The sequence below is a fragment of the Prionailurus bengalensis genome, chromosome A2 (assembly GCF_016509475.1).
Source record: "Prionailurus bengalensis isolate Pbe53 chromosome A2, Fcat_Pben_1.1_paternal_pri, whole genome shotgun sequence".
Lineage (NCBI taxonomy): Eukaryota > Metazoa > Chordata > Mammalia > Carnivora > Felidae > Prionailurus > Prionailurus bengalensis.
The window spans coordinates 91,574,619-91,591,139 of NC_057348.1; the positions used below are offsets into that span (position 1 = coordinate 91,574,619).

At 38.4% G+C, this 16,521-nt stretch overlaps 1 protein-coding gene across 1 annotated transcript; it reads right to left on the reverse strand.

Annotated features, from left to right (window-relative positions):
- Positions 1–15,784: 15,784 nt before the first annotated feature.
- On the reverse strand, positions 15,785–16,215 carry LOC122486439 (60S ribosomal protein L35a-like). Its single transcript, XM_043585847.1, has one exon. The coding sequence runs from the start codon at positions 16,145–16,147 to the stop codon at positions 15,818–15,820; it is 330 nt and encodes a 109-aa protein (XP_043441782.1). The 5' UTR covers positions 16,148–16,215; the 3' UTR covers positions 15,785–15,817.
- Between the last annotated feature and the right edge of the window lie 306 nt (positions 16,216–16,521).

Here is a 16,521-nt window from a genome sequence, read left to right on the forward strand (position 1 = left end):
TATTCTTTGGGTAAATACCCAGTAGTGGAATTATTGGATCATATGGTAATTCTTTTTTTATTATTTCTTAGGAGACTTCGTACTCTTTTCCACAGTGGCTGCACCAGTTTGTATTCCCACCAGAAGTGCATGAAAGTTCCTTTTTCTCCACAACCTGCCAACACGTTGTTTCTCGTGTTTTTGATTTTAGCCATTCTGACAGGTGTGAGATGATGTCTCATTGTGGTTGCAATTTTCATTTCCTTGAAGATGAGTGATGTTGAGCATATTTTCATGTTGGCCATCTGTATGTCTTCTTTGGAGAAATGTGTGTTTATGTCTTCTTCCCACTATTGGGTTATTATTATTATTTTTTTTTGGTAGTGAGTTCTATGAATTCTTTATATATTTTGGATACTAACCCTTTATGGGATATATCATTTGAAATATCTTTTCCCATTCATTTGGTTGTCTTTCAGTTTTTTGATTACTTCCTTTGCTGTGCAGAAACTTTTTGTTGTGATGCAGTCCTAATAGTTTACTTTTGCTTTTGTTTCCCTTGCCTCAGGTCACATATCTAGAAAAATGTCAGCATGGTGGCAGAGACACTACTGCCTGTGGTCTCTTCCAGGACTTTTATGGTTTCCAGTCTCATATTTAATGCATCTTGAATTTATTTTTGTATATGGTGTGAGGAAGTGATGTATCCAGTTTCATTCTTTTGCATGTAGCTGTCTGGTTTTTCCAACACCATTTGTTGAAGAGACTATTTTTTTTTCTTATTGCATATTCTTGCCTCCTTTGTTGAAGATTAATTGACAATGTGATCATGGGTTTATTTATGGGTTTTCTATTCTCTTCTATTAGTCTATATGTCTATTCTTTTGTTCATACCATACTGTTAAGATTACTACAGGTTTCTATTATATCTTAAAATATGGGATTGTTATACCTCCAGTTTTTGTTCTTGTTCAAGACCATTTTGGCTCTTTGGGGTGTTTCATGTTTCCCTACAAACTTTTGCATTTTTTGTTCTAGTTCTGTGAAAAATGTTGTTGATATTTTGATAGAGATTGCATTAAATCTGTAGATTGCATTGGGTAGTATGGACATTTTAGCAATATTTGTTAATTCAGTCCATGTGCATGGAATATCTTTCCATTTGTTTGTGTCACCTTCAATTTCTTTCTTCAGTGTTTTATAGTTTTCAAAGTATAGGTCTTTCACCTGCTTGGTTAAGTTTATTCCTACGTATTTTACTATTTTAGGTGCAGTTACAAGTAAGATTTTTTTCTTAATATCTCTTTCTGCTACTTTATTATTAGTGTATAGAAATGCAATGGGTTTCTGTATATTATTTTGTATCTTGTGACTTTACTGAATTCATTAATCAGTTTTAGTAGTTTTTTGGTAGTTTTTAGTAGTGTCTTAATCTGGTTTTGATATCAGGCTAATGCTGGCCTCATAAAATGCATTTGGAAGATTTCCTTCTTCTTCTGTTTTTTGGAATAGTTTGAGAAGAATAGGTATTAACTCTTCTTTTGATGTTTGGTAGAATTCGCCTGTGAGACCATATTTGTTCATTGGGAGTTTTTTGATTATGGATTTAATTTGTGACTAATAATCTGTTCAGATTTTTCTCTTTCTTTCTGACTCAGTTTTGGGAGGTTATACTTTCTAGGAATTTATCCATTTCTTCTAGGTTGTCCAATTTGTTGGCATATGATTTTTCATAATGTTCTCTTACAGTCCTTTATATTTCTGTGGTGTCAGTTGTTATTTTTCCTCTTTCATTTCTGATTTTGATTACCCCCCCTTTGATGAATTTGACTAAAACTTTGTCAATTTTGTTGATCTTTTCAAAGAACCACCACCTGGTTATATTGTCTGTTCTATTGATTTTGTTTTGTTTTGTTTTCGTTTCTATTGTGTTATTTCTGCTCTAATGTTTACTATTTCCTTCCTTCTACTGGATTTTGGTTTTATTTTTTGTTTTTTTCCTAGCTCCTTTAGGTATCAGGTTAGGTTGTTTATATGAGATATTTGTTGCTTCTTGAGGTATACCTGTATTGCTATAAACTTCCCTTTTAGAACTGCTTTTGTTGCATTCCAAAGATTTTGGACCATTGTGTTTTCATTTTCATTTGTCTTCATTTATTTTTTCTTTCTTTTTTGATTTCCTGGTTGACTCATTCATTGTTTAGAAGCATGTTTTTTAACTCTTGTATGTATTTGTGTTCTTTCCAGATTTTTTCTTTTGGCTCACTTCTAGTTTCATAGAGTTCTGGTCAGAAAAGATGCATATCTTTTTGAATTTGTTGAGACTTGTTTTGTGGTCTAATATGTACTCTATTCTGGAGAGTGTTCCAGTGCCCTTGAAAAGAGTGTGTATTCTGCTGTATAAGCATGGGATGTTCTAAGTGTACGTTTTACATCTATCTGGTGCATTGTGTCATTCAAGGCCACTGTTTCTGTCTTGATTTTCTGTTTAGATTTTCTGTTTACATCCACTGATATAAGTGGGGTGTTAAAGTCCACTATTATTGCATTACTCTAGATTACTTCTTTTATGTTTATTATTAGCTGCTTTGTGTATTTGGGTACTCCCATGTTGTGTCCATAAATATTTACAGTTGTTACATCTTCTTGTTGGATCCTTTATGATTATGTAGTGTCCTTTTTTGTCTGTCATTACAATCTGTGTTTTAAACTATTTTTAAAAAATTTTTTTTCAACATTTATTTATTTTTGGGACAGAGAGAGACAGAGCATGAACGGGGGAGGAGCAGAGAGAGAGGGAGACACAGAATGGGAAACAGGCTCCAGGCTCTGAGCCATCAGCCCAGAGCCCGACGCGGGGCTCGAACTCACGGACCGCGAGATCGTGACCTGGTTGAAGTCGGACGCTTAACCGACTGCGCCACCCAGGCGCCCCTAAACTATTTTATACAAGTATTGCTATTCTTGTTTTCTTTTCATTTCCTTTTGCATGATAAATCTTTTTCCATCCTGTTATTTTCAATCTGCATGTGTCTTTAGGTCTGAAATGAATCTCATATATGCAGCATATGGATGGGTCTTGCTTTTTTGAATCCATTCTGTCACCCTATGTCTTTCGATTAGAGTGTTTAGTCTGTTTACATTCAAAGCAGTTATTGATAGGCATGTACTTATTGCCATTTTGTTACCTGTTTTATGATTGTTTTTGTAGTTCTTCTGTGTTGCTTTCTTCTCTTGCTCACTTCTCATGGTTTGCTGGCTTTCTTTAGTGATATATTTGGATTCCTTTCTCTTTAATTTTGCAGATCTATTACTGATTTTTGATCTTGGTTACCAGCAGGTTTGTATATAATATCTTCTGCATATAGCAGTCTATATCAAGATGACGGCCATGTGAGTTTAATTTCATTTTTTTCTCCTCTCTCCCACATGTTTTAGGTATATGGTGTCATACTTTACATCATTCTATTTTTTTAATCCTTTGACTGATATTTATAGGTATATTTAATTTTACTGCTTTTTTGCTTCCTATTTTTCTTACTACTGTTTATGGTCTTTCCTTTTCACTCAGAGTCCCCTTTAATATTTCTTGTAGGGCTGGCTTAGTAGGGCTTGAATTCCTTTAATTTTTATTTGTCTGGGAAACTCTTTACCTCTCCTTCTATTCTCCATGATAGTTCTGCTGTGTAGAGTTCTTAGTTGCAGGGGTTTTCTCTCTCAGCACTTTGAATATATCATGTCACTCTCATCTGTCTGCAAAATTCTGCCGAAAAATCAGCTGATAGCATTAAGGGATTTCCCTTGTATGTGACTGTTTTCTTTTCTCTTGTTGCTTTTCAAATTCCATCTTTATCACTACTTTTTTGCTATTTTAATTAACTGTGTGTCTTGATGAGGACCTCTTTGAGTTGATTTTGTTGAGGGCTTTCTGTGCTTCCTGGATCCGGATTTCTGTTTCCTTCCTCAGATTCAGGAAGTTCTCAGCTATTATATCTTTGAATATACTTTCTCCCCCCTTTTCTCTCTCTTCTTCTTCTGAGATCCCTATAATGTGAATGTTATTATGCTTGGTGGAGTCACTGAGTTCCTTAAGTCTATTTTAATTTTTCTCTCCTGTTCAGCTTCATTGCTTTCCATGACTCTGTCTTCCAGGCCACTGACTTGTTGTTCTGTTTCCTCTAGTCTATTATTTATTTCATGTAATATATATATTTTTAAATTCAATTATTGAGTTCTTCATCTCTGGTTGGTTCTTTTTAATGTTTTCTATCTTTGTTGAGGGTTTCACTGAGGTCTTCTACTCGTTCTTCAAGTCCAGTGAGTCTCTTTGTGACCATTACTTTAAATTCTCTATCAGGCATATTAATTTGTTCTGTTTTGTTTAGCTCCCTTCCTTTGTCCTCTTCTTTTATTAAAACATTTTTAAATGTTTTATTTATATTTGAGACAGAGACAGAGCATGAGCAGAGGAGGGGCAGAGAGAGAGGGAGACACAGAATCCGAAGCAAGCTCCAGGCTCTGAGCTGTCAGCACAGAGCCCGACGTGGGGCTTGAACTCACAAACTGTGAGATCGTGACCTGAGCCGAAGTCGGATGCTTAACCGACTGAGCCACCCAGGCACCCCTTCTTCTTTTATTTTAGATATATATATATTTTTTGTTTCCTCATTTTGTCTAATTCTCTGTGTCTATTTTCTATGTTATGAAAGGCAGCTCCATCTCCTGTTTTTGAAATTAGTGGCCTTGTGAAGAAGAGATCCTCTAGTGCTCTGTAGTGCTGTGTCCCCTGTTCACCAGAACCTGGTGCCTCTGAGATATCTCCTATGTGTGTTGCATGCACCCTGCTGTTGTGGATGAACCACTTTTTCTTTCAGTTTGTTCATCTGCAATGGCTCTCTTTGTCTACTGTGCAGGGTTTGGTCCCTGTGTTGTTAATGGGCCAATCTGGGACTTCTTGGACTTGAGTTGGGTCAGATGAGGCATTTGCCAGAGCTGCAGTTCCAGTGAATTGCAGGGTGCCCTCCCTGTGTGGTCCCCTGAAAAGCTTTTGTTGGTGGGCAGGGCCTGTAGTCAGACCTGACGTGTGTCCCCGGTCCACTGCTGGGGCTGCAGTTGGACTGGTATGTGTGGTTTTCCTCTTCTCTCTCTGGGGCAGGAGTCACTTTGGAATGGTACTGGTCCCTGTAGGGGCTGTTTGCACACTTCCAGGCTTGTGGCATCACTTTGGATGGGTTCTAGCCAATGGTATATTGGATGAGGGCAGGTCTTCAGGAGAAGGCAGAGGCTGGACACATGTTGTTAGCAAGGTTTGCACAGTTGTGCTGTGGGAGAGGATGTGGGCCTAGCTGGAGTGGGCTGGTCTGCAGGAGAATACGTGGGCAGAGTGTGCTGTTAGCAAGTTAGGTAGCGAGTATTGGCACTGTCCTGGTTCAGCAGGTGTCTATGCATCTAGGCTGGAAGGTGGGAGAGGGAAATGGTGCCCACCAGCTCTTTTGTTCCTGGAGAAGTTTCCCAATGATCTCTGCTCCTCCAGCATAGACTCTGAGATTAGTAAACAAATCTCCTTTTGGTGTACCCCAGGGGTTTTCCAGAGTGCTGCTTCTGTGCTGTATATCAGTGGGGCTGTTTGTTGTGCTGTCTCTTTAAGGGCAAGAACTCAGTTTCCTATCACCCTCCTGGCTTTCCCAGAGCCAAGCCTGCTGATTTATAAGGTTCCAGGTGTTAAGACCTGCTGATTATAAGAACTCCTGAAATTATGCCCTGCTGGGTTTCAAAACCAAATGTTATGGGGATTCCCCATGCCTTGGGTACCTGGTGTTAAGGTTTATTTCTTTTCTTTCTTGGCTTCTGTGTTGTTCCATCCTGTGGACAGTCCCACAGGGCCCTTTAGGTCCCCACCATGCCTCCATCTTTCCTACCCTCTTGGATGTGGCCTCTTCTCTACATTTAGCTGTGGAGAGTCTGTTCTGCCCATCTTTGGGCTGTTTTCTGGCTTATTTGCATGGATGTGGGTGTTATCTAGTTGTATCCATGAGACAAGATGAGCTTAGGGTCCTCCTACTCCACCATCTTCCCCTAAGATGGGTTTCTTCATTTTTAAAAAAAGTATTCTACATTTTCTTTCCTGCCTGTAGTACAAAAAATGGAGCATCTAGACTTGTGGGGCCAAGAGCTGAATTTTATTACTGATAGTTTTTGGTAACTTGAGAGGGACCTTTAGACCTTAAATACTATTTAGAAAGGCTTTACGTTTGCCACCCATCCCCACTTCCCTATCATGCATTCAAATCCTTATTTCAGTAAAGGAAAAAACAGCTTTTGTCTGAGCTTTTATGATGGAGTAGAGGAATGCAAATCCTATAATTAAGAACTCAGTCTTCATTATTAGCCTGCAAATCATACAATAAAATAAACCTGGCAGACATGGCCAACTGTTCATACTCAATTAATTTGGAAATATATTATTCATCTGTTGTGGCCTTCTATTGCAGCTGACAGTTTTGCTTCTCTTCAGCTCTATTAAGGGTTTCTGGCAAGTAGCATTGCCAAAGGGGTTGAAAACCTGAACACAAAGCAGTTGGTGTAAATCCAGAGGAGAGGTGAACCGTGTAACCACCTATAGCTTTCTTCTTGAATTGCCTCCTTCGTTTCCATGAGAGCTGAAAACGTCTACTGGGTTGGTATAAAACACTTTTTACATTGTGCTTTCAGGAAATGATACCAGGTCATAAGGTTTTTTTGACCAAATCATGGTCACAGAGCTTCAGTGAAAGACACATCCACATAATTCCCAGATGGAAGATAAACTTGTGTTGTGACTTGCCACGTGGTCTCTTCATCTCATTCACTGTCATTCTTCCAGGATCAGGGGCAATTGTGCTCTCCATGGACCTGGAAACCTTTCATTTTCTTGATATCAAAAGGGAGGGGGGGAATCTGAGTTTAATTTGTGTGTTTTTACCTAGTTGAAACATTAATTTGGATGGTGTCTTTCTTTTTTTTTAAGTATAAAATGTGGGGTTTTTTTCCTTAAAAATAACACTTGTGTGGCCTTTCACAGTTGCAATATCAGAACCTCTTTCTTTTCCTTAAAAAGTATCTGGAATTCTATAGGTTACTGGGCTTCCTAAAGGTGATCGATAAAATACATGCAGACAGTTTCCTTCAGAACAATTATCACCCATTAAAACAGACAATTTTGTAATGATATTAATTCAGCAGACTTGTTTTGTGTGTGTGTATGTGAGGAAAAAATAATTTTTAATACCCTAAATCTGTGTTTTTGGGGGAGGGGGTTAGGGTGAATGGTGACAGTTGGTGTTTGAGCGTGTGTGTGTGTGTGTGTGTGTGTGTGTGTGTGTGTACCCGGGAACAGTAGACAGTTTTGGGGATGGCATGGAATAAAGGAAGGAACAGACATTTTAGAATAAGAAAGAGTGGCTCTGTGAGGTGAAATCCGTCAGACATTTATCAAATGCTTTAAAAGTCAGCCTTCCTTTTTTGGAACCCCTACCTTATACACTTTATTGTCCTCAGTCATCAATCATTTCTCAATTCAAATGCTAATCACTTTCCAAATAGACCCTCTCCAGAAGAGCTGCCTATCTGTACTCTGCTGCCATCATGCTTATCAGAGAATTCAAGGTTCTGTTTCACAGGACAGGCAAATACAAGATACATTAATGTAGCAGCATTAAATGTAGTTTCCATTCCTAAAACCTCTAGAAGGAAATTGAAGGGATATGGGGCACATTGCTTGCTTTGTTAATATGATTTTACATTGTGGCTGTCACATTGCAAGAACTCAGTAGTTTGTATCTTAAACAAATGAGTATGTAAACAAACACAAATGTGGGCTCCATTAGAAATGCTGCAGTGGTTACCAAGAACCAGTAGAACCAAAAGATGCTTTTACTGGTCACTTAAGCCATTCCTTTCTTTTAATGAAATTACATATAATTTACTTCAGGTACAATATGAAAAGAAAATTTTATAGTTGTTCAGCTGAGTTATTCATCCTGAACAGGACAACTTAGCCCCAAACTAATGCTGTGTCTCTCTCCCCAGTACTAGGCCTGTGTCAAGTTAGATGAGCTTTGGATTGCTCTACTTCAAGACAATGGCTCAAGCAGTTACCCAGGTTAGATGCTGAGATGCCGCACAGATCTGCTGGACAGATATCAACTTACTATCAGGGTCAGAGGAGATGTGAGAGTAAGAGCCATATCCTGACAGTCTGAGTGCCGGTACAGGCGGGGATAAATGGTATCTCACCTTGTAAATTCTATCTTGTTATTGTTATATCTTTATATAAAGTGCTATCTTTATATCTCTCTTCTGGGGAGTTTCTCTCCCCTCAGGTGGGTCTCTTCATCATTGTTTTCAAAGCTAACACCTTCCACTCCTTTGTAGCGGTTGGTAGGCATTTAGGTTGGCTAACTTTCTGACCTATTACTTCTTCTAGGTAGAAGAGCTTGGTAAAGAGTTGACTAGGCAGAATAAGAGATTGGGGTTTTTGAAAGGTCTACCCCATCAATTTACCAAATCAATTCCAACTCCTTACCTTGCAGAACCTCAGGTTTGTTGCCACCTCAGAGGAAGGGGTACTAGCATGTAGTGCTTAAATTCACAGACTCATTTTGCTTCAATTTGGATCTTGGGGCCATCACCTTTTGGCTATCACTCAAATCTTCTGTGCCTCAGTTTTCCATTTTATAAAATGGGGTTAGTAATAGTAGTGACATTAGTGGATAATTGTATTAGATAAGTCAATGGGTATAATGGTCTTAAACAGTCCTTAGTATGTGGTAAGTACTTGAAAAGTGTCAGTTTTTGTTATCCTGTCTCTGTCTCCTGGCAGCATTAGATGGTTCCAACCAAGGAAAATGTGGCTGCTTGTGGCAGCTATGATGACTTCTCTGAGGCACTGTAGATTTCCTAATGAGGTAGTAGAGGATTAGGGCTTAAAGGACTCCCCAGGAGGTGATTGCAAGGGATGGAAACTCTGGTTGACACTTGTCCCTTCTTTCCCATTTTCCCATTTTTCCCATATGGGTGACTGGTAAATTTCTAGGGAAATTAAAAAAAATGGTCAGTGCAGTTTGGGTACCTTTATTCTATCTAATCCATTTTTAAGAATGGGTGAAGGTTAGATGATGTCTAATAGGTAGAGGTTTATTTTTCTCACAACGTGGGGACTCTGGAGTATTGGCTGTTGGTCCAGTGGCTAAGGGGTGTTATGGCTGTGGCTCTGGAATTCTTGTGGCCTTTTCTTCATATTTGTTAACTTCACTGTCCCCTTCCAAGTGAGCAAACCAAAGCTTTCCCAAGCCTACCTCCACCCCCACCATCTCTCCAACAGGCACTTTCTACAAAGGTCTGGTCGGCCAGAACTGGAACAATTGACAAGCACTAAATGTAATGGTGACTGGGAAAGTGTGGAACAAAGTTGTCAGATTGGATTTAAACAGATCATGATCCATTTCTTGGAACTAGACAGTGACCAGACATTCTCAGGAGTCTGCAACGAAGGTGGTGGCAGTGATTGCCATTGGCCAGGCCATTAGTAATATCTTCTAAATCTGCATCCATATTTACACTCTTGTGTATTTCAGGTAAGCTGTTTTTTTTTAAATATATAGGTTATTCACCAAAACAAATTTATAAGTATCTTGTTTTACATTTGAGAAGAATGAGGCAACTAATAAGTGGTGGGGACAGGATTCAAATCCAGGTCATCTGATGTCACGCTGGTGCTCTAACCCACTTTCCCATAGTGATTATATTAGAGCTAGAGGCAAAGTGATTACCTGACACCTCCTTGAGAAAATGAAACATGATTTGTCAGGCTCATTACTAGAGAGAAGACTCTCTGGAGTCTCCTATTGTGAGAGTCCTAAGTCGAGAATTACTTGTCACAGCAAGTGACCCAGAATTTCTGTGAAGCTCAGCCTTTCTTCTGAGCCCCTAGACACTTTCATATCTGTACCCATTTCAGGAATTCTATCTTGATCTCTTGAATTCTTCTGCCTAGGATTCTTTTTTGTTCTGTCAATTTATGGCAAGTCCCAGTAAAGTATAACTCATGCAGTGTGGATGACCCTGGACATTTCTTGACTTGTGATTACCCTTATGTAATGACATCTTTTCAAGAAACACTCACACATAACCAGCGTGCCTCCTTTTGGTGTAGGGAGGCGTTCACAGTTCACCGAGGATGCTGTCGCATATTTTCCACTCCGATTGCACTTACACCTGGTTTGAGGCCTAATTATGCCCATCAGCTCTGGCCTGTATGTCTGGCTGTGCAGCTGCAGGGAGAGTTGGTGCTGTGTTCACTTAAAGGGAACTTAGCAGGATTCTCGCAGAGGAGATCTAGGAGCCCCTTGTTTAGACTAGGGAATGCTAGGGCTTCTTTTTTTTACCATTCCTTTTTAGGCAGTGGGGGGTCTGGGTATACTGCAGCTAAGTGCAATAAAATATGATGCTCTGGTGCCTGTCTGTTGATATTGGGGAAGAAGGCACTCTTCCCCTTTATTCCCTCCAATACCACCTGTTCACAATGGTCCTTCTCCTTTCCAATCTCCATCACAGAAATGGAAAACCTTTTCACATGCCTGTCAAGTTATTAGCACCTCAGTGTAAGAATTATCTGGTCTTTTCATAAACTCTCAGAATCTGAGAAAGCTTTAGAGTCCTTGGCACCTCTCTCTAGAGCAGGAGTTAGCAAACTTTTTCTATAAAGGGCCAGAAAATAAATATTTTAGACTTTGCTGGTCATATGATCTCTGTTACACATACTTAACTCTGCCATTGTAGCATGAAGACAGCCATCTGTAATACACAAATGAATGGGCATGGCTCTGTTCGAATAAAACTTTATTTCTGAACTCAGAAATTTGACTTTCACATAATTTTCACATATCTTAAAATATTCACCTTTAAGCATTTTTTCCCAGCCATTTAAAAATGAAAAAAACCTCTTCTCATCTCATTAATTATACAGAAAGATTTGGCCTATGGGATGTAGTTAGTTGAGCCTTCTTCTAGAGCAAATCTGTCTAATAGAATCATCTGTGATGATGGAAATGGCCTATAATATTGAGCACTTGAAATATGGCTAATGCAACTGATGAACTGAATTTTTAATTTTAATTAATTGAATTTGAAATTTAATTTTAAGTAACCGCCTACAACTAGTGGTTGCTGTATGGAACAGATGAAGAACTCTATTGTTTATCTTACAGGTATTAGGAACTTGCAGTTTTTGTATCTTTTAGATCAGAAATTTAAATACCTGGAAGAAGAAGTCTCACTGGCCTAGTTAGGACAAAATCACAGAGACACTTGGCTTCAGGAACCCCTTTATTGTTTGGGGTCAAAGGGGGATTTCTTGCAGAAGAGAGCCTGACTATACAACGCAACAGGGGTTTGCTACAATTTCCTTAAGTCTTTGCCTTTCAAAAGGAGGTCCCTAATAGAAAAGGAAGGGAATGACTTCAAAATGACATACTCTTGGTAGCAGCAGAGTTGACTTGTATAGCCTGGCATCTGTCAGAGAAGGTAATTGTCATTTTAAAATATACTATATGTGTAGTCAGTCAAGAAGTATTATTAAGCATCTGCTGTGTCCTAAGCACAGGCTAGGTGCCCTCACAAATTGTTTCAGATTTATTTTGCATTTTATCAAAGTTGTCACATAGAATGCTGTTTTGGAAAGTATTAAAATGAAATCAAATGGCCTCATCATGAAAATAGTATGGATTATCAGAAGGCACTTCAAGACTATGTCATGAAAAAGCTCAGACTTTAACCTTATATCAACTTCTGAAACTCTGGAAAAGTTTTTTAACTTTCAGAGCTTTGACTCTGCAAAGTAATGTCTTTTTTGCCAGCCTAAGCTGCTAGTCATTCTTACCTTCTCTTTGGGAACCCTCTGGAAGCCTCCTTATTTGTGTGATGTGTGTGAGGAGGTGAGGTTATGCACTCTGAATGAGAAATCAGATAAGGCACCACGGACATTTCCTCTGAGGCTTAAATGATAGGAAGGTACAAGTCAGGATGATTTTGGAGAAGAGATTTCTAGAAACAGCAACTGCAGGGGCTCCAGAGCAGGAATGAACTTCCTTTGTGAAAGGAAGGAAACGTGGCCACAGGAGTTTGGAGTCTCATACAGCAGGAGGATGCTGAGAGGTGGAATTCTAGAGATGGTCTGTGCTCAGATGGTAAACAAGGCATGTTAAACACTCAGCACAGATCTGTTAGGTATCTCATTTTAGCACACAGTGCACAGAAATCACATCACTGACTTGGGAGTCAGGGCTGCTCGTTTATGACTAAGTTGAAGGTGAAGAATCAGCCAACAAACGTACATCCAACTGAGCTAGAAAATAGGTTGGCAGTATTATGTCCCCAGTTTCCCTCAAGGTATTGTGGGCCAAGTAGTTCAGAGTGAAATACCTAATGTGGAGCTCAGTTTGGGGGGGGGGGCGGAATGTAGTTGTCCAGAAATCTCTAACTATGGATGAGTTGGAGCTCTTCTGGTCTTCTGTTGGGATTAAAAACAAATCTAAAAATTCTGGTAAATTGAAGGGCTCAGACAACCAAGAAGAACTAGCCCATTAAATCATAGAAAACGTAGAGCTAAGATATCTAACAAGGGAAGCAATTTGCTCTAAACAGAAATCAACAAAAATTCCAAACAACTAGAAGGTAAAACAGCCACCAAACAAATTAGGACCAATTATCAGAGTTATTAAACCTATGGAGCTCAAGAGAAGCTGTATATGCAATATAATCTGCAGTCTGATTGCTTGACTACTGGAGCCTCCCACAGCAACCAAGGTTTTGAATTACATTTTTAGAGGTGCTGCAACACCGGTATTTTAAACTTCTGTGAATGAAGGATTCTCTGATAGAGATAATTCATTTGCTTCATTAAAAGGTTTGGAAATATACCTGTGAACAGGGAATTTGCAAGGTAGTGTTTTCCATGGTTGACAGTGAAACCATTTTGAGCACACTTAGAATGGTAAAGTGGGGATGGCAATTGTTACTGCAAATGCAGGCAGGATTAACAGTGTAGATAGAATGTGATTCATGATCCTCTGCAGAGCAGTCAGTGCAGTCGTATTGGCCATCGGTTGGAGGTCTTCGCCCAGCTCTTGAGCATTGGCACAGATGTGGTGTGGTATCACCATCAAATGTAACTTCCTTTCTTCACTATGGGTATCAAAGTTTCTAGAACTCAAATATTACTGTAGAGAGTAAGGACTTGATGTTATAAAAATATTTTTTATTTATGAAGATATAAAATTTTCATAGCTACCAATAAAAGTGGCTTAATAGTATATAACACTGAAAAGTGTTCTAATTCCCAGAAAACTTTATCAGGATTTTAAGACCTTCTTATGGTTATTCCAGGAAAGATAAGCTAATAAACACATATTGCCAACAATGTGGGTTAAATATAAATCATAGAAATTACTAGGTTTTAAGTTGTTCATGAGGTTCTAAGTTAGCTAGTTAACTAGCCATTTTATGTTTATAAATACAATTATTTTATTTTTAACCATTGAAGAGGCTCCTTGATGACCCTGAGAATATAAAAATGGTGAAGGAAGGGCTTACAAGGGCAGTGAATGCAGATTTGAGGTGTGGGTATGGAGAGAGGTGTGGCATTGTATCTTTTTATTTCAGAAATCTAATTAGAAATAAGAAATAAGCTACTATACTTACATCAAGCACAAATGATGATTGTGCCGAGGAACACTATGTGATTTTATTCTCTTTCTAGTGAGACTATTTTACTGTACCTACTTAGCTTTATAATTTCTTGGAAGTTTCAAAATAAAACAAAAAATCCCTGTCTGTGGACAGCCAAGTGGTTGATTCTCACCCATTTTAATCAGGTTTCTTCTGATGAAACTATATCTTAATCCTTTGCAGTTGACTCATCTCTGGCTCCTCCCCTTCTTCCCTAGATGGTATAGCTTTGGAGGCCCACTTCTACTGGTGTTTCAATATTGATTAGCCTTAATGACTTCATGGCAGACACACTTGGCCTTTTTAACCTGAAGGGGTTAACCCAGATCTCAAATATCTCCGAATCCCAAAGGCAATCCTGGGATAAAAAAAAAAAGTCATTTTCTGCAGTATGGCAAGATGAAGCTCCAAATAGAAATACTTATCCCAATGTTTTAAATTTTTTCCCCATATTTGGCTATACAATAATTCAATTTTAGGAAGTGGTCTTTTCTTATTCACACAATTTTAGGCTCTTTCTTTTAGCACCATGAACATAAAGCTAGAAGTAAAGTGTTAAGGTTGAAGATAACCCCTGAGAGATCAATTATGGTTAAAAAAAACTATTTGAGGAAAGTGAAGGTAGTGTGAAGTCCACACATTTATAATCCTCTATTTCCCACCAAAGGAGGATTCCGCCAGGAATATCATGATATAAACGAGGGAAGGAAGGCTCTCCATGGACCACTGAGCAGTTATTGTCTGGTAACCAGTTCATGTCCTATGCTATTCCTGTAATGATTTTTTTTACAAATAGGAACAAGTTTTCTTTTTTGACATTGGAGAAATTTGATGCCCCAAATATTGACTTTTTAATGTAATTGCAATTTTATTTGATGGGATTTCAAAGAAACGGGAGTAATAGTTTTGTATGTCAATTCAGATATATGCCCATTAAAAGACTTGCGGATGCATACACACAAACATACAAATACTATTTTGGAATGGAATGAAGTGATTCCTGTGGTTTTAGATTTTGTCTTTAGAAAGATCATCAATTATTTAAGTTTAGAATGCATCCCTCCAGGGGACAATGTAATCTATAAGTGGCTGAGATTTTCAGTGATACCTAGTAATTTGTCAAATGTTCGTTTCACTTAGCATTAGTGTTTACTGATAATTTTTATAACCTCTGTGTTACTCTGTCTGATCCTTTTGATCGCATTTTTCTTTTCATATTTATACCTTTAAGTATAATTAGTGATTGCTCATCACTTTAAAAGCTATTTAATAGCCTTTAAATATGCATTTTTAAATGTCCTTGGCTGGTTTTAATGTCTGTGTGTATGTGTTTGTGAAATTCTTCCTAAATAACCACCATACAAGAATAAAGCATTTAATACTGACTTAAATACACAAACTGTTCAATTCAAACCTATGTAAATGATCTTGGGTTCAATTATGTTAATTCCATCTGTTTTTATCATCTGCTGTTAAGATAATTTATCATTTCTACATGGTATTAAAATGTAAATGAATCAAGAGAGGAAACACATCTGTGGACTGTTAGTTAATAAAACTACGTTGGGCAAGTGAGCTAAGTCATAATAATTAATTAAATTTCACTGCCCATATATGCTTGTAATTGTATATTTAGTGTGCATTTGCATAATCACATAATGGGATCTATATGATTCATGCTTTCCTGGGCATAATGTGGATGCACAAATTATCAGTTCAAAATTAGAGTTGCTTATAAAGGTATCACAGAGACATTTTGGGTTTTTTTCAGGAAATGATGTGTAGGAAGTAAATTTAAAAAAAAAGCTTTTTTGTTTTTGATGTTTATTTTTGAGAGAGAGAGAGAATGCGAGGGGGGTAGGGGCAGAGAGAGAGGGAGACGCAGAATCTGAAACAGGCTCGAAGCTCTGAGCTGTCAGCACAGAGTCCGACTTGGGGCTTGAAGTCACAAACCACGAGATCATGACGTGAGCCGAAGTTGGACGCTTAACTGACTGAGCCATCCGGATACCCCAAAGCAAACTGTTTTTAATAAGAGCAGATCTACACATTTATTTATTTACTCTTCAGTAAGTTAAATCCTTGAAGGATACAGCATCACATGGATTCTGTGGCCAATGTCTTTAGCAGGAAAGTTGCTTCGGAAATTGGCATGAACCATGCCACTGTTTCCATGAGCATGAATTACTTTTCCCCAGATTACTCCAGTTTCATTTGGTTTGCCACTAGGAGTCACTGTGTTGTTCTTTGCTTTGTACACATAAGCACATCTCTTGCCTAGGTAGAATTCGGTTTCATCTAGAGCATAAATACCTTCAATTTTAAGAATAAAATTGCTCCTTCTGGTTCTGGAGGCCCTCTTATAGCCAGCAAAAATGGCCTTGAACCACAGCCTTCTGGACATATTTGTTGTTTTAAGACTCTTGTTCCCAGAAGGCCTCCACAGGCTCCAAGATGACGGAAAGAGAAAGGCTAAAAATATACACACACAATATATGTGTGTGTATATTTTAAAAATTTTATTTTTGAGAGAGAGAGAGCATGAGAGTGAGCACATACGTGAACAGGGGAGGAGCAGAAAGAGAGAGGGAGACAGAGAATCCAAAGCAGGCTCTTTGCTCTCAGTGCAAAGTGCTATGTAGGGCTCAAACTCATGAACCATGAGATCATGACCTGAGTCGAAGCTCAACTGACTGAGCCACCCAGGTGCTTCCCCCCAATTTTTAAAAATTTTAAATCAAATTAAATTAAATTTAAGTTAAGTTAATCTTTCTTAAA

Bases quoted from the DNA above. Each gene is read 5' to 3' on its own strand.
- LOC122486439 (XM_043585847.1), bottom strand. From the start codon at position 16,147: ATGTCCAGAAGGCTGTGGTTCAAGGCCATTTTTGCTGGCTATAAGAGG.